The 18,186-nt window shown below is 36.4% G+C and overlaps 1 protein-coding gene across 3 annotated transcripts in view; it reads left to right on the top strand.

Annotated features, from left to right (window-relative positions):
- Positions 1-18,186, top strand: part of SPTLC1 (serine palmitoyltransferase long chain base subunit 1) — a 55,910-nt gene that overhangs the window by 18,027 nt on the left and 19,697 nt on the right. For 2 of the 3 annotated variants that reach the window (XM_039852179.1, XM_039852180.1), the window contains exons 6-8: positions 5,529-5,661; positions 13,248-13,377; positions 16,860-16,949. In XM_039852179.1, the coding sequence (XP_039708113.1) occupies positions 5,529-5,661; positions 13,248-13,377; positions 16,860-16,949 (353 nt within the window). The remainder of the gene's footprint in view (positions 1-5,528; positions 5,662-13,247; positions 13,378-16,859; positions 16,950-18,186) is intronic. The other variant, XM_039852181.1, reaches the window with a different exon arrangement.

The raw sequence follows: 18,186 nt of genomic DNA, 5'->3' as shown, positions 1-18,186 counted from the left end.
GATGTATATTGTCCATATGTTTCCTTTTCCGTTTTCTAACAAGATATTTTCTATGTGTTTCCTATTCTGGAAGTAATCAGTTTAATTATCATAAGTGATATTAAGTTACCTTGAAATTTCAGTGTTAGATAAGATCAGAGAAGCTACTCCAGGTCAGTAAGGCTAAATTTCAAATCTCTAAAATACCCTGTACATTTAACTTACCTTAAATGTTTAGGGTTCTTTTGCCCTTTGCACTGAGCAATAAAGCAGACTTGAGGGCTCCTTTCCTCTTGTTTGTAGTTGCTTGTGTATTCATGAGGCCTAGAGTCTCTTTCCCTGGATCCTCAAAAGGTTGCTTTTAATTTTGTCTTTTCTTTTTTTCCTGGAAGTATCAAATTCAGGCATCTGTTTTCAAAGATGAAAATATTCTCTCTCTTAGCTCTTTTTCAGATAATGAAATCACTTGTTATTAAAACTTTTTTTATTTCATAGTAACATATTAGATGTTATTAGATGATTAATACAGAAAAAGAAAAATCAAATAACTATTGAGTCAAAATTCATCTAATTTCTTAGGCTAAAAGTTCTGCCTCCTAAAGGCCTGGCAGGTTCTTATGGTAGTCTTGTAAGGACTGTATGATCAGAAGTTTTTCCACCTTCCCATTTTATTGTTTTAATGTGTATTTTAGAACTGAGCAAGTAAGTGGTTTTATCAGATTGTGGAGCCTTCTTTTCCTGTAAGGCTAATGGAGTCCCAGTGCACTTTGATAGTTTCTCTTGTTGAGAATGTCTTTATTTGTTTTGTTTATAATTCATACAAATCTCATATAGCTGTGGTTTATTGCCAGTGCCCAGAATCTGCTTTGCGTATGTAATGCCTACCTGGCTCTTTAGTCTTAAACTAGGTCAAAGACACTTAATGTCAGGGTTTCTTGGTAAGAGAGAATGGCATTGAATTGTGTTCTAAAGCCAGCAGTAAATAATTGTTCATTTGTTTATTTTTAAACATATTTTTTTCTTTGTTTTAGAGTACTCAACAAAACCAGTAGGAAGAGCATTGGATCATGAAATTCCTAGATTTGCCACTTCTTCCTACCAGTCATGCTAGTGTAGTTTGCACAGAGCAGGAGGGGAACACTCCTTGTTTGCACAACTTAGAACGTTTTGGTAAAAATCTTGTAAGATACTACATGTGAAAACATCTTGACAAACATTCAGCACTGTAGTTATGTTCTAATGAGTGCGTAAGTTATAATACTCATACTTTTAGGAGAAATTACCCAAGTCTCAAGGGATTAAAAAACTAACAGTATATAACATGAAAATATGAAAGCCTTAAGAGAAAACATAGTTGGTTTATTCTAAAGTTGATGTCTCCTCTTATCAGATTAAGAGAAGATATTATATAATATAAATGGGAAACTGAACAAGTAACTTTAATATAAGATAGTCCTTAAATATCCAGGATTTGAATAAATTAATTAGAAGATAGTGCAACCTTTTCCCTTTTAAAAGAGAAAATTCTAGAATTTTGATTTATATTTTTAGAATTGTAATTCTAGAAATATGACTTAATTGAACAAACACATAGCATATTGCATTTTCCATGCCAGGCTTTGTTCTGAGTGTTTTATAAGCATTAACTCCAGTGGTTCTCAAAACAGCCCTTGAGTCAGGTACAACTATTACCCATTTGACAGAAGGAGGCACAGAGCAGTTTCAGTCCTATCCAGGATTCACACTTAGTGATGAGAGAGCCTAGATTTGAACCCCCTGTGATTGCCATGAGCAAGCCCTTTGCAGGGTTCCAGGCACCCTGTACTGACCCTACCCCCAGATCTTACTTTCTGGTGATAGAGCAGGTTCTGAAAAGGGAAGCAGGTTCTGGGAGAAGATACAGAGGCTTTCTGACCACATCCCTCCGTGGCCTCTTTCCTACTGTGTTTGCTTCTGGCAGTGAATCAGAGAATGAAGTGCTCTGCTCTCACTCCATGCAAAGCTATGGCACCAGTCAGTGAAGTGGATCATACACACACAAGACAGACATTAGAAGTTGGAGAACACACCCTGGCAGTTCTGTTTGCTGCTTCCCCATCCCTTGGGTAAAGAGTTCCTTCATTGCACACAGTAGCTATCAAACATCAGGAGAAGTTAGGCAGTTTATCCATGTTTACCTATGACAAAACCTGCTTTGCAAGGCTGACATCAGCTGAAACCCAGTGTCTTTAGATCAGAGGAGGACAAGGTCAGTCTTTTTTAAACTTTTAAGACTAGGCAAGAACCAGTAAGTCATTGATTTATTATATAGAGATTCTTCTTACCACTTTATGGCAATGACATAAAAATGGTTGTGAGTATTCCTAACATACAATTTTTATAAACTGGATAACTAACTCTGAGGCTCCAAAACAAAGCCAAGTTTTGTTTTACTGTCTCATCACTAATCAAGAGAAAGAGTCCTTTAGAGCTAAGTTTAAAGAATGATTTAAAACCCGTTTTGTAGTTAGCAAAAGTAGTTTACATCCAAAGCATGTTTTTCTTTATGAAATAGATATATTGAATGAAAGTATAATGCACTGTAGCTAAATTTTGAAGATTTAGGGTAGATAGTCCAGTTTAGAGGCAGCATTGTAATTTGAAGGAGGCCTTCCACAGGGGACCTGCCTTTATGTTTGATTGGAAGTGAGAAGTGGCAGGTGGTGGAGACCTGTCTGTAGGGAGGCGCCCAGAGAGCACTAAGGAGAAGGAAGAGGAAGACATGTCTGAGCTCAGCTGCATGGGAGGTGACTGTTTTCTAGTGCTTTGCTGTTTCCTAATTCTTACCAGATTTTTTCTGAAACCTTCCACTGGCAGCATCTTTCATAGAAAGGCAAGCAGTCAGGTGCTCACATTTGGTGATGTTGATATCACAGACCTGATGCTTGAAGAGCTAATGCCCCTTTGGTACCATTTTGATCAAATGGATACATTCTTCTTTGTTATTGTAAAGACCTCATTTTTATTTAATGTTGATATAATGAAAATGTCAGTTCTATAAAATGACTATAACCAATTAGTAATGGAAATCAAATGATTTTCGTGTTTTTTTTTCTATAATAGACTATGTTCATATACATATTTTAGCTTGCAAATGGGAAGAAACATACTTAGTTTTTTATCATTATCTGATCAGAATGGGATAAATAGTTCATTTTCACAGTGTCATTCTATAACATTCTATAAGAAATCTGTAAATAAAGTGGGCTTCAGTTTCTGGATATTGCTATTAAATTTTCTAATTCCTCAATGTATTTCTCTTGCTATCCAGCTGGGATTTAGTTTAGACCATGTGTGTCTTCCCATCTCTTACTCAGTAGCTAGCTCTCTCCCTCACCTTTGGTTCACCATTGAGTGTTCTCTGTCTTTAGTCAGAAATCACTGGATATGTGGTGGTTCTGAGTGTGGAAGGGACTAAGTGTTTCAGACCTGTCAGTTGAAGGCACGGCTTCACCTTGTACCAGCTCTCTAGCCTGAAGTTCTCCATTGACAGCTGCCAAATGCCTCTCTTAGCTGTGTCACTTTGTCAAGTGTCAGAAACCCTGTATTTCTCCCTGATCCATGTCAGAAACCCTGTATTTCTCCTTGATCCAGTGTTTAATCAGAGTATGTCTTTATGTGATATTCATTAAATGTTTGATTAATAAATTAACTGAGAAGATTGTTGAATTCCCCTCATCTGACTACTTTTTTTTAATTTAGTCCTTCGTGAAGTTGCAACTTTTATAATCCTTAATTTTTCCTTTTACTAGTTAAAAAGCATCACAGTAGATTAGCTTGCCTCATAAATCAGTGAGTGGGTTTACAGATTTTAGACACTTTATTCAAATGTGCTAAGAAGTTGTTTCTTTATTTGCTGTAGCTGAACTGACCTTACTTAATTGTCCCTCCCTGGAAGGTGGTGAAAACTTTGCCCTTGACAGTTAACCACATCCCTTACAGTGGAAACATTTAGTCCATTCACAATAAAGTGTTGTACCCAAATGGGTTAAATTGTCTCCTTTGTGTATCTCAGGTCTTCGGGTCCTGTCCTTCTCTCTGTTCTCATCAAGAATGCCTATGAGAGTCAGGGGCATACCTGTCCCTCTGGTGTGAGGAAGCGGAGGACTCTGCCTTCTCCCTGATCTCTGGAGTGAGGTGCCATTGCTCCCTAAAGAGAAGGCTGATGCTGAGGGCATGGGTTCACCGGTCTCTTGGAGTGATGCTCCCACACATGGGACCTTGACATCTAGGCCAGAGGGCTCTGTTGGCCCATCAGCCCTCTGTATCACCCCTCACTGGGGACCATGTTGGAGCCCCTGCTGCTGCCTAGACTTCCAGGTTCTCCTCAGTGGACATGACACACTGCAACTCCCCCTTCCACAGCCTCAAAGTCTGCCTTTATCACCTGTGACCTCCCTCCTTTTTGCCATGAAGCTCCAAAGCTAGAGGGGCCTGACCGCATCCTTTCTGATTAGCTTGAGTTCTCCTTGCACAGGGCATGTGGTAAAACTCCGATCCTGTTCTCCTGGCTTGGGTCTTGTTGTAGTTAAAGAGCTAAAGTAAGTTTTAAAAACATTTTTTTCTCTCCTGAATAATGCCTCATTTTAAGGCCACTTTGAAATTTTCAGGTTTAAAGCCAGTTAATGCAGTTTATTCTAGACATCACTGGTCCCTCCATCCTAGGACATGAAACCTCATGACTAGACCTGGGAAGGTGAAAGGCTATAAGGAACCATGATATAAGAGAGAAAAAATTACCAGTTTTAACAATTACTATTTATTCTCATTATTACATCAGTGTTTTTCTTAAACTGCTTTTATAAGAGGACCATATTTCTCTTTTGTACTGTAAATTTTAATTCTCCAGAACACTTAAAAAGGAATTCAGACAGAAACTCAGTCCTGCAGAGTGATGGCAGGTGCTACAACTAAGTACTGACACCAGCTGTTAGAGGCAATGAACTAGTATACAAAGACTTTCAGCCACTCCTGAAAGTCTTTACTGTCTTGATGCAGAGCATATGGGGTTCTTTATAAATGAACTATTTTTCATTTTTATTTCTTTTCCTGTTAAAAGTTGGTTGACAGTTGTCTCAGTCCCTGGTTTGGTACCTTCTGCTAAAATGCAAAATTGCATTAGTAATTTCATGTTGTAGATTGGTAAAGTACTGTTGCTATTGGCTGAGGGACTTCAAAGCAGGTGAAATGGTTGGTTGAGGGATTTCAAAGCAGGTAAAGTCACTAGGCCTTGAGTTCTTGGGCTAGGGTGTTATCAAAGCAAAACCCTGAGTTGGAACTGTTATAGTAGTAACATCATATGGATAAATGATGAGTAGCTGATTCAGTTCACAAATTTTAGAAATAGTATAAGATCTTAATAGATCTTATATAATTTATAACTTAAAAATAATTACATTTTGGCCATAAGGTGACAGTACTAATAACTAAACTGCTTATTTTCTTTATTATTTAGTGAAGAAAAAAATTATAAGACAGTTTAACCATTTAACTTTTTATTATTGAAACAGATGTGCACTTGGATTTGGAAGACCGACTAGCAAAATTTATGAAGACAGAAGAAGCCATTCTCTACTCATATGGATTCGCCACCATAGCCAGTGCTATTCCTGCTTACTCTAAGAGAGGGGACATTATATTTGTGTAAGTAACCTTTACCTACATTTCTAATCAAAATTCTATTGGAAATAATATTGATCCGCCTAGAAAATTCCTTTGCTAGAGGTTATCTGCCTGAAATAATATTGATTTTTTTGTTTTTAAAGAAATATGTAGTCACCCTGGCCAAAGTAGTTCTATAGAATTTTTGAAACCGTCACTAGAAGAATGCCTAAAGTTATCGGTGCTCAGTTATCTTTCATTATGATTTTATTTATTGATATTAAGAAGGCCAGACTTTCCCAGGATGAGGCCAACCATCTGCCTTCTTTATGCAGCTCCGTGACAGTGTGGTATCCTTGTGAATCTGTGGTCACAACTCACTTACACTACGTGGCAGAGTCACTCCACTTACCATCTTACCATCACCTCCACCCCCAACTCCTAGTCTCTGCTGGTCTTGTTTTATGGCTTGTTAAGAACATAGAAGCCATGAGTTTGGGACATCTTTAACTTCTTATGAGTAAATCTACATGCTTCCATGTATGTGCACTGGATGGATGGTGTTGCCATTTGCTGGAGGGGAAGAGCAGAGAGGAGCAGGGTGTGGGCTAGCACAGCCCAGGCAGCTGGTTACACCTGTCAGAAGTGCCTGCCTCTAGTTCAAGCCTCTGTTATCTTTTGAGTAGACTATTAAATGACTTTTAATTTTAAAAAAAAACATCTACTTTTGCCATTTACTTTTGCTGCTTCTTTCCTTTTTAACATCATAGCTAGAATAACCTTTTTTGAAAAATGCAAAATGTCACATTCCATTTAAGAGTTTCTATTGTTCCTAGAATAAGGATCCAAGTCTTTAGTATGCTTTTTTGTGCCTTTCGTGTGTTATAAACTACCTCTGCAGGCTCGTTTTTTTACCATTTTCCCTCAGGTGGTCACATTGTAGCCTCATCAGCCTTAAGTGCTAGTTTTCTCCTGCCTTAGGGCCTTTGCGCATGCTAGTCCCTATTCCTAGAATATTGTTCCTCATCTCTTCTACTTAATTCTTGCTTATCCTCCTCACCCTGCACTTGTATCACCTCTGCAGGAAAGCCTTCCCCAGCCTCTCAGGTCAAGATCCCCTGCTGCATGTGGAGAAGATCTTAAAGCCAGAGGAGTATAGTATCATTGTGAATCTAGACCACGTGGGCACTCACACTGCCTGTAAAGTCACTCTGCTTCTCATACCTTCCTTATGCTCACATGTGTGCACACACAGACACACATCCTCTGCTCTCTACCCATCTTGCCTCAGACTCACTGTACTCTTTTATAGCACTTGCAACAGTTTATACTAGTTCATTGCCTGGGATAGCATTTGCCATTTAATAGTGCTTAGTAAAATACCAGTTCAAAAAATGAATGAACGGAGGCTGGAGCTCAAAAGAGGGGTCCAAATGATTGATTGGACTTCAGGTTTTGGCTTTCCTCAGCCCTTGCAGCCTCCTACTGCTTCTCTCTTGCTGTTGGAACTCCTGCTAGTGCAGTAAGCTCAAGCACATGCTGCAACACTGGCTCTGCCCGGGGACTTCAGAGTACATGTGGCCCATTCTTGCCCATCACCCTGCAACAACCTGGGAGCACTCCAGCACCTGCCCTGAAGTAGTGCTTCTTGATGTGACCATGAAAATGAATATTTTCATTAATTTTTTGCACATAGTTAAAAAATCAAATAATAAAGACATCACAAACTTGAGAACGACTGATTTAAACATTGTTTCTGGATTTTTAGTAAAAGCATAATTACAAGTATAATGTCATCCAGTATCAAACTTAAGCCAAATTCACTTCCAGATGTTATACCCAGTGTCTTAGAACTTCAGTTTCTAGTGAGTCATTAGACAACTTAATTATTCTCTTATACAGAATTTTTAATAGTCTGCTTGAAATTCAGTTGAAAGGAACATTAGAGGTAAAAATGGCAATAGTAAATTGCTTGAGAAATTGTTTTTGATAAAGGCATAGACAAAAGATCCTATGCTTCATTTTCTTTCTTTTTAGTAAACATAACGCTTTGCCAAGCGTAGGTCTCAGCACAGTGATTGTTCACGTACTTAAAGTCTGTCCCAGTTACTTTACTAAGTCTGTGCTCATATTACTTCATATTACTTCATATACCTTTTTTAATGCAACATTTTATTTTGAAGTAATTGTAATTTATATACATTTCTAAGAAATAATACATTGATTCTGTATGCCCTTTACAGTCTCTCCTAGTGATCACCTCTTGCAAAACTATAATACAGTTTCACAGCTGGAAACTTGACATTGATAAAGTCAAAATACAGAACATTTCCATCATCAGAAGGATCTCTCATGTTGCCACTCCCATATCCCTCCCACCCTACCCACTCAATCCCTGGCAACCACTAATCTGTTCTCCATTCCTGTTCTGTCATTTCAAGATCGTTGGGCAAGTGCAGTCATACAATAGGTAACATTTTGGGATAGGCTTTCTTTAGTCAGCATTAATTCTCTGGAGATTCATTCAAGTTGTTGTGTGGATGAAGACTTTCTTCCTTTGAATTGCTGAGTCATATTCCATGGTATGGATGCATCACAGTTTGTTGAACCATTCACCTATTAAGGATATCTGAGTTGTTTCCAGTTTGGGGCTATTACAAATAAAGCTGCTGTAAACATTCACATACAGGTTTTTCTGTGAATGTAAATTTTCATTTCTCTGGCATAAATGCCAAGGAGTGTAGTTGCTAGATCACATGGTATTACATATTTAGTGTTTTAAGAAATTGAGAAACTATTTGCCAGAGTGGCTGTGCCATTCTGCATTCCCATCCACAGCAGCTAAGAGATTTAGTTTCTCCACATCCTTAAGAGTATCCTTAAGTCATTCTCATAGGTGTGTAGAGGTGTCTCATTGTGTTAATTTACATTTCCCTGCTAGCTAATGATGTTTACTTTTTTTAGACTTTGTCTGGTTTTGGCGTCAGGATAATACTTCATGAAATCGATTGGAAAGTGTTCCCTCCTCTTCTGTTTTCTAGAGAAAATGTATAAAATTGTTGTTAACTTTTTAAATGTTTAGTAGAGTTCTCCAGTAAAATCAACTGGATCTGAGATTTAGTTTTTGGAAGTATTTTGCTTACAAATTTAATTTCCATAGTACTTATAAGGCTATTCAAATTATCCTTATTGAGAGAGTTGAGATTGTGTCTTTCAAGGAACTGGTCCATTTCTTTTAAGTTGTCAAATTCATATGTGTAGCATTCTTTGTAATATTCCCTTCTTATCCTTCTGATGTCTGCAGAGCCTGCAGTGATATCCCGTTTCATTTATAACTTGTAATTTGTGTCTACTCTCCTTTTGTCAGTCTTGCTAAGGTTTGTCAATTTTGTTGATTTTTTTCAGTCGGCTCTTTGTTTTATTGATTTTTTTTTTCCATTGTATTTTTGTTTCCAGTTCTGTTGATTTTTAGTATTATTTCCTGCCTTCTGCTCATTTTTGGCTTATTTTGCTTTTCTTTTTCTAGGTTCTTGAGGTGGGGACCTAAATTATTGATTTGAGACTTTTCCTCTTTTCTAATGCATTAGGGCTTTGAATTTCCCTGTTGTCATTGCTTTAGTTGTATCCTGCAAATTTTGATTTGCTCATTTTCATTTAGTTCATTGTATGTTACTTTCTTTTAAACCTTCTCTTTGACCCATGGGTTATATAGAAGTATATTTTTTAATTTCCATATAATTGGAGATTTCAAATTTTTTGCAGTTTGTTTTATGGCTCATGATGTGGTCTATCTTGAAATATGTTTCAAATGTTCTGCTGTTGTTCAGTGAAGTGTTCTATAAATGACAGTTGGAGCTTGTTGGTTAATGATGTTGTTGAGTTCTTTTATATCCTTGCTGATTTTCTGTCTAGTAGTTCTCTCAGTTGTGATTTGTCTATTTGTCCTTTCACTTTTATCAGTTTTTGCTTCTCATCTTTTGCAGCTCTGCTATTTAGTGCATATTTAGGATAAGTCATCTTGGTTATTTGACCTTTGTTATCATTACATAATGTCCTTTGTCTCTGGTAATTTTCTTTGTTCCAAAGTCTACTTTATCAGATATTAACATAGGCAATTCTGCTTTCCCTTTATAAATGTTTGCATAATATATTTATTGTACATAATGTATATTGTACATAACATACACATATGCAGCATATGGTTGGGTCATGTTTAATCCACTTTGCCAATCCCTATCTTTAAATGGTATGTTTGGCCGTTTATGTTTGCTGTAATCATTCATGATATGTGAAGGCTTAAATCTGCCATTTTATTTATTTTTTGTTCTTTTTTTTTTCCTGCCTCTTTGTTGGTTAATTGATTATGTTTTAGAATTCCATTTTTATTTATACATAGTGTTTTGTAATGTTTCTCTTTGTATCATTTTTACAATTGTTGCTCTAAATATTACATTATATATATATGCATAAGTTTTCACATTCTACTGATCATTTTACTAGTTCAACTATAAAACCTTTACCTTCTTTTATATTTCTTTATTCTCCTTGTTTATAACGTAATTATTTCAAGTACTTCCGATACATACATTGAGAACCACATCAGACAGTGTAATAATTTTTACTTTAACCAAAATAATTTAGAAAACTCAAGAGGGAAGAAAAGCCTAGTGTGTTTGTCCATACTTTTTATGTAATGTCCTTTCTTTCTTCCTGATATTCTAAAATTCTTTATTTTATTTTACTTATGTTTCTATGTGGAGAACTTTCTTTAGAGGAGGTCTAGATGACAGATTCTTAGTTTTCTTTCAACTGAGAATGCATTGGATTCTCCTTCACTCCTAAAGGATATTTTTGCTGGTTATAGGAATGTTGGTTGACATTTCTTTTCTTTCAGCATTTGAAATATATTATGACACCTTTTTTTCTGGTCTCCATGGATTCTAATGACAAATCTGCTGCCATTTAAATTGTTTTTCTCTTACATGTAACGTGTCGTTTTTCTTGGGCTGCTTTCAAGATTTTTTTCTTTGTCATTCATTTTCAGAAGTTTGGCTATAATTGTCTTGGCATTTATTCTTCTGGGTTTACATGTATGAATTTCTCTGATAATCTGTAGGTTTAACCCTCTTTCTAAACTTGGGACATTTTCAGCCGTTATTTCTTTGAGTACCTTTTTAGCCCCATCCTCTTTCTCTTCGTTGCAACCCCTCTGACATGAATGTTGCATCATCTGTTGTAGTCCCACTTGTCCCAGAGGCCCTGTTCTTTTCTTTCTAGTCTATTTTCTCTGTATGGTTCACATTGGCTAATTTATATTATTACATCTTTCAATTCAGTAATTCTTTCTTCTGTCTCCTCCATTCTGCTGCTGAACCCATCCACCAAGTTTTTTCTTCTGGTTATTTTGTTTTTCAGTTCTAATATCTCCATAAGAGTCTTCTTTATATCTTCTATTTCTTTGCTGAGGTTTTCTGTTTTTTTCATTTGTTTTGAGTGTGTTCATAATTGCTGATTGAAACTTTTTTGATTGACGTATAATCAATATGTTCCATTAGTTTCAGGTGTATGTGATTCGATATTTATATACTTTACGAAATAATCCCCACATAAGTTTAGTTACCGTCTGTCACCATACTAAGTTATTACAATATTATTGCCATAGTTCCTGTGCTGTATATCATATCTGTATGACTTACTTAAATTTTTATAACTGCAAGTTTGTTCCTCCTAATCTCCTTCAATACCTGCCCCCCCGCCCCCGCACCACGCTCCACTCTGATAAACACCAGTTTGTTTCCTCTATTAATCTTTAGTCTGTTTTTGTTTTGATTTGTTTGGTTTTCTTAGATGTCACATATTAGTGAAATCATACGGTATTTGTGTTTCTGTCTGACTTATTTCACTCAGCATGGTTCCTTCTAGGTCCATCCATGTTATTGCACATGGCAAGATTATATTCTTTTTTATGGCTGATAATACTCCATTGTATATATGTATCACATCATTTTTATCCATTTGTCTATCAGTGAACACTTAGGTTGCTTCCATATCTTGGCTATTGTAAATAATGCTGCAGTGATGTAGGGATGCATATATCTCTTCAAATTAGTGTTTTCATTTTCTTCAGATGAATTCCCAGATGTACAATTTCTATATCACTGAATGGTATGATAATTCTATTTTTAATATTTTGAGGAAACATTTTTGTCACCTCAGTATTGGTATTTTTTATTATTTTCTTTCATTCTGTTTAATGTCTTCTGGTTCTTAGTATACGTACAAGTGATAGTTGGTTGAAACCTGAACATTTTCATATTATGTTATTATAGTTGATGTTTTATTTAAATCTACTGTTTTAATTGGCTTTCTCTGACACTCTTCCAGAGGACAGGGGGGTACTACTGCCTCATTACTGCCAGGTGGAGATCCAAATCCAGGGTCTCCACTCAGCCTCTGTTGACACCAAGGTGAGGTGTTTTTATCTCCCATCTACTCTCCCCTGAGCTTCCTCTGACATAACCCATGCCAAGAGAGGGAGGGTGCCTCTCACTGCAGGGGGCATGGAACTTGGGGCTCTCCACATGGTGTCACTGACACTACAGTGGAGAGAGCCACTTATTACTGTCCAGCATGAATAAAAGTTTCACCTCCCTTTACGGACACCAACGGGGGGTGCTGGGGTGCCTTGTTGTAGCCTCACAAGAGTCAGAGTCCAGGTTCCTCCCCCACTCAGCCTTAGCTGGTATGGAAGAGATGAGCCTAGGTTTTTCTGTGGTGTGGCTATAATAGAGCTGTTATTGTTTACTGGGATGCCCCCTTTCCTGTCCCTTTAGCTACAGAGCCGAGGCTTCTGTTAGAGCATTTTTGGTCTGTGCCTCTGGCATTTCCATGTGGCCAGCTTCATCAGCTCCAAGTCAGGAAAATTCAGAGAACCCATTTCATGTCATTTCTCAAGTCCCTACCTGGTCTGCTTTTTTTTCTGCACTTTTCAGAGTTGTCTTCTGTTTGTTTTACACGTAATGTCCAGGGGGTTTTGTTGTACCTAATGAGAAAAATAGGGAAAATACATCTACTCCATCTTCCCAAAAGTAGAAGTCTTGCATATACTTTTAAATAATACAATTTAATTTAAAAAATATGCTTCCTCCAAATTAACCCAATTTAGAAGATCTTACTGAAGTTTAATATGCAAGACCCAGAGTTCTTCTCTAGGTTCTATAGAATCAATGATCCAGTATTGCTTCTCATGACAAAGTAATGGTAGAAGAGTGTGGCAGTCAAATCAGATGCCACTGATGGTGACATACACAATGTTTCACACAGTTCTCAGAGAAAAGTACTGTGAGTAAACCGAGATACTATCCATAATAAGAAGCATGCTGATTTCTGAGAGGTGAAAATATGGCAAGAGTGTGGTTCTTGAAATAGAATCAATATGGTAATTTTGTGAAAAGAACTTGCAGAGTGAAGTGCAAAACAATGTATAAATGTTCAAACATGTTTTATTTATTTGCTGTGTTCACATTAACAATTGTTTGTTGGTCAACCTACAAAAGGAAGCATTCCTTTTCTAAGAATGTTGACAAGGCCCTCTAAACTCCACTTTGGTGGGTGTCTCTTTCTTGCAGAGACAGAGCTGCCTGCTTTGCTATACAGAAAGGATTACAAGCATCACGTAGTGACATTAAGTTATTTAAGCATAATGATATGGCTGACCTGGAGCAACTACTAAAAGAACAAGAGATCGAAGATCAAAAGGTATTCTTTTGAAGAAAATTATGCAGTTCTTTTGTACTTTCTAACCGGCTAAATTATATATGAAATGGTAATTTGTCATGAAAACTTGCCTGTGGATCACATTTGGATATAAGGGCGTTACTGCTTATTAAATGTACTTCATGTTAAAGAGCCAAGTCTGATTGTAATTGCCTCATCACTGCCATAATTATATATGGCAGGTTGGGAGAAATTAATCCAGGCACCTTTCTAAAAGACAGAGAGAAAAAGAGCATGCACTTTGAGGGTATGAGGATATACACTTTCACCTCGACAGAAATAGCACTGAAACTCATTAGGGTGTTAATGAGATGTACCTGTAGAATTCAAAATAGTTTAATTCATATCAGAATAAATCACATATCAATTAAGTAGAAGAAACAATTTCAGCAGATCTTTAATTTATTAGTTTATGAACAAAATGAGACTCTCCCCACCCCCACTTCATGCCGGAGCTCTGAGCAGCTGCAACCTGTGAGAAACAGCCACCCCAAACATGGTTTCCTGCCATCTTGCAGCCACTTAACACTGTTTCTTCCCTTTGGGGAGTGGCGGAGTGGAACTCACTCCTCACTGTTCAATTAGAGTGTAGCAGAGGAAATGTTCAAAGTGTCACTGTTCGAATTATCATTTATTTTCTTCTGGTCACCTGGATGAAAAAAGTAGTTCTGGTCTATGGTTCTGCATCAGGAACCATTATATGTGAACTATACAAGGAACCTGGTCAACACAGCTTTTGTCTCAAACACCACTTGCAAGTGGTGGACTTTTCCAATACAGCTCATTCGTTACTAGAGTAACTGATAAAAATACTCATCATGTACCTTTTTGTGTTAATTTCCATTTTTTCCAGATATTTGCATTATTCCTTTAGGATTCTGTCATCTTTGTTTAGATGACAGCCTAAGAACAGCATTTAGTGAATATATATATTCTATGATGAATTTTTATCTATGATGAATATGCATAGACTCTTGCTATTTTATGCCAGACATGCAATAGGCCAGTGTTTTATAGTTACACAATTTAGGAAAATCTGTAGGGAAAATCTTAAAATTGAGACCATTCCACTGATGACTTTATTTCTACATATTATCAAAAGATGTCTCTTATTCTGATTTAATAATAGAATGCTACCAGATTGAAGAACACTGATCAGTCTGCTATAGAATTTATTTTACCAACTTGGTATTGTACAGATTTGGAAAACATTTCAAGTTTCTCATATGTGTGTTTTACCAGAATTATTATCCATGGAACTTTCTTTATGAATAACAAGAAATCATCTTGAAATTTATTTTTATTTTAGAGTTTTTACCTTTTTTGCTAGTGAATTTATATTTTCCTGCTAAGAGTTGGCTTTCTAAATAACTTTACATTTTGCTTTTTAAAAATAATTCTTTCTCACTTTCATTTTCACATAAATATAAATGTTAAATTTGGGGATTTTTTTTTACTTAAATGTTCATCTTTCCCTTGAAAGTAAATAAAAATATTGCAGTTTAATTTAGGTTTGAATCAAATTTTTTTGTTGTTGATTTCCCAAGATGATTTTCTTTTCTTTTTTTTCCTTCAGGGTTCTCTTGTTCCATACTAACTCTTCTAAAAATAGTTAAATGACAGTTGTTAAAAATAGAATACAAATATATTCAAAGAAGAAATACAAATAACTATGAGCAAGTGAAAAATAGTGTAGCCTCGCTAATAATTAGAAAAATTAGGCCAGGAGTTTTTGCCTATTCAAGTAGGGAACATTTCTTAATAATAATAATCTATGCCAAACACTGATATCTGTGATGAGACAGAGAGCCGTCCCGTAATTCTGGGAAGAGTTTCAAGTGACAGCCTTTCTAGAGGGTAAGTGAGCAAATATATTCCAGGATTCTTAAATATCCATACCCTTCTGACTTGTTTCTGGGGTGCTGTCTTTAGAAGATTATTAGAAGTAGTGTCAAAGATTGAAGGATATTCACAATACAATGTGAAAAGGCAAAATAAGAGAAACAACCTTAGTCCTAACATTGGAAGAATCATTAATTTTTGAATATCTACAAGGTGGAATATTATATCTTTCCCGAAATCATGTTTTAAATAATATTAAATAATGTGGAAATATTCATAACATAATGTTTTTAAAACTCAGGTCCTAAAACTACTGCAGTAAAATCCTGATTTGAACAAATTAATTTATAAAGATATGTATGTACAAGAGAGACAAAAGTTATCAATTTATGGTGTGATAAGCTAATTTGTTAAATTCTTTTTTGTACTTTTTTATTTCACAAGATTTCTACATTGAATATTTTTAAATCCTAAGAAAAATACTTCATTTTTGAAAGGTAGTCAGAGGCAGGATGCCCCTATGTCCTCATCCAGGACCCCCAGCCTTCGGGTTTGTGTTAATAACCGAGTGGAGATGACCGAGGAAACTCAGTGGATACTTTTGCATATTTAAACAGACACTTTCTGAGCATTCCAAGTATGGGTTCTAAAATATTCATTAAAGTATAGCTCTGATATCTGAGTTTTTAGTTATCCATCAGACAGAAGCTTAGAGACAAGAAGGCTTTGAGTAGGAAGATGGTAGCAAACTCTGTGGATCTCATTGTTTTTCAGCCCAGTACACCTGAAGCATCTACAAATTCAGCAGCATGAGTGGTTTATTAGCAGCCCACCATCAGTGGGGTGTGGGAAGGTGTGTGTTGTCTGAAAAAGCCCTTCTACCTCCCTGGCTTCAGACATTACCAGATGAGGTCATAGTCGAATTTTACTTGACCCAGTAGTGAGGAATAAGGAAGGAAAAGGCTTTCATCTGTTCTTTTGGTTGATTAGGGAAAGCAGAGTTTGTCTGTTTAACTTTTGTTACAGAAAGTTTGGGGCACATTCAAAGGAAACAATAGTGTAATGAAGCCTCCTTCCCCTTCTCCCAGCCTGTATCATCTTATCTTCCACCTGACTCCCTACTACTACATCTCTATGTTGATGATTGACATCATTGTTATAGTTCTTTTTATTTTAGATAAAATCTACAGACACTGAAATGCACAATCCTAGCCATACAGTTTTGACCACTGGTTAGACCCATGTAACCTGAGTATCATGGCCCCTGTCATGACATCAAACATCCCTATCTCACCAGGAAATTCCCTGGGCCCCTTCCCAGTCATTCTGGACTTGGAAGGTTTAGTTTTTGTTTTAATATTCTCAGTGCCTGGGGATCGTGTGTGTGTGTAAGGTAGCCTAGTTGATTGTGTGAACTGAAAAACATGCCTGAGAGAAGAAAGCACTATCTTCATCTCATAGTAACAGTATCTTAAACCTGGGCTTGAAATTCATCCAGACTACCTACCTGTCTGTCTGTCTACTTATTTTGATGAATCTTGCAAGGGGAAAGTGCATACAACAGACTGTATTTAGAGTCACTGAAATTTAAAATGTCTGAATTTTTTATTTTTGTTTTAAAGAATCCTCGCAAGGCTCGTGTAACTCGACGTTTTATTGTAGTCGAAGGGTTATACATGAATACTGGAACTATTTGTCCTCTTCCAGAATTGGTAAGCAACCGTGATTATTAATTATTTTAGTATTCAGACTATTTGGCAGTTTGCCTTTTGTTTATGACCATTTTTAATGTATAACATCTGCATTGCTTTGCATAATAGGTACCATAAGCACATTCTGATCATACCAGGGAAGTAGATTAACATTAAATGATGCCAACTATGGCCTTTAAAGAGTAATCAAGACTCAGCTTTTAAAACTAACTTTATTGAGGTATAATTGACATATCATAAAATACACTTGAAGTGTACAGTTCAATAAGTTTTGACAGATGTATATACCCCTATCACCACCACCGTGGTCAAGATGTAGAAAATATCGATTTATCACTGCAGAATGTTTCCTCATACCCCTTTGTAGTCAGTACCCACAAACCTGGCCCAGTGCAACCATTGATCTACTTTCTATTCCTGTAGTTTTGCCTTTTATAAAATTTCATATAAATAAAGCTATACAATATGTCTTTTATAAAACTCAGCTTTTTAACAAGGAGAACAATATGTTTTTAGAAACCATGACTAGAGATTTTTTAATTGAGGTGAAATACACATAAAACAAGGCATTTAGTACTTGCATAGTGTTGCACAACCATCAACTATCTAGTTCTAACAACTTTTCATCACTCCCAATGAAAACCTCATACCAATTAAACAGTCACTCCCCATTTTCCCTCTCCCTTAGCCCTGAGCAACCACCAATGTGCTTTCTGTCTATGTGGATTTACCTTTTCTGGATATTTCTGTAAATGGAATGATATTCAGTCATCCCCCCTTACCTGTGGGAGGAGATATGTTCCAAGACCCCCAGTGGATGCCTGAAACTGCAGATACTACCAAACTCTATATATACCTGCATACCTATGGTGAAGATTAATTACAAATTAGGCACAGTAAGAGTAACAACAATAATAATAAAATATACTGTAATAAAAGTTATGTCAGTGTGGTCACTTCTTTCGGGGGAGTCCCTTGCTGAAGTCTTCAGGGCTCAGCGCTTTCTGGTGCAACATGTCGCCATTAATTGGAATGCATTTTCTGATCATGTCTTCTACCCACAAATTTAATGCCTTGTCCATCTTAACTAAGCCTTATCATGCACTGTGGCTGTAACTTTTGCAGTTTTAGGTGCAGCAGCAAAACAAGCACAAATTTCTTTTTCCATCTTCATAATTTCACGGATAGATTTGTTCTTACCATAGGTCTTAGCACCTTTAGCATACAATTTTTTCTT

Source organism: Pteropus medius, unplaced genomic scaffold (assembly GCF_902729225.1).
Source record: "Pteropus medius unplaced genomic scaffold, Ma_sr-lr_union100, whole genome shotgun sequence".
In the NCBI taxonomy this organism is placed as follows: Eukaryota; Metazoa; Chordata; class Mammalia; order Chiroptera; family Pteropodidae; genus Pteropus; species Pteropus medius.
Note: the sequence above shows the minus strand (reverse complement) of the source record. Positions and strands in the feature narration are given on the sequence as shown.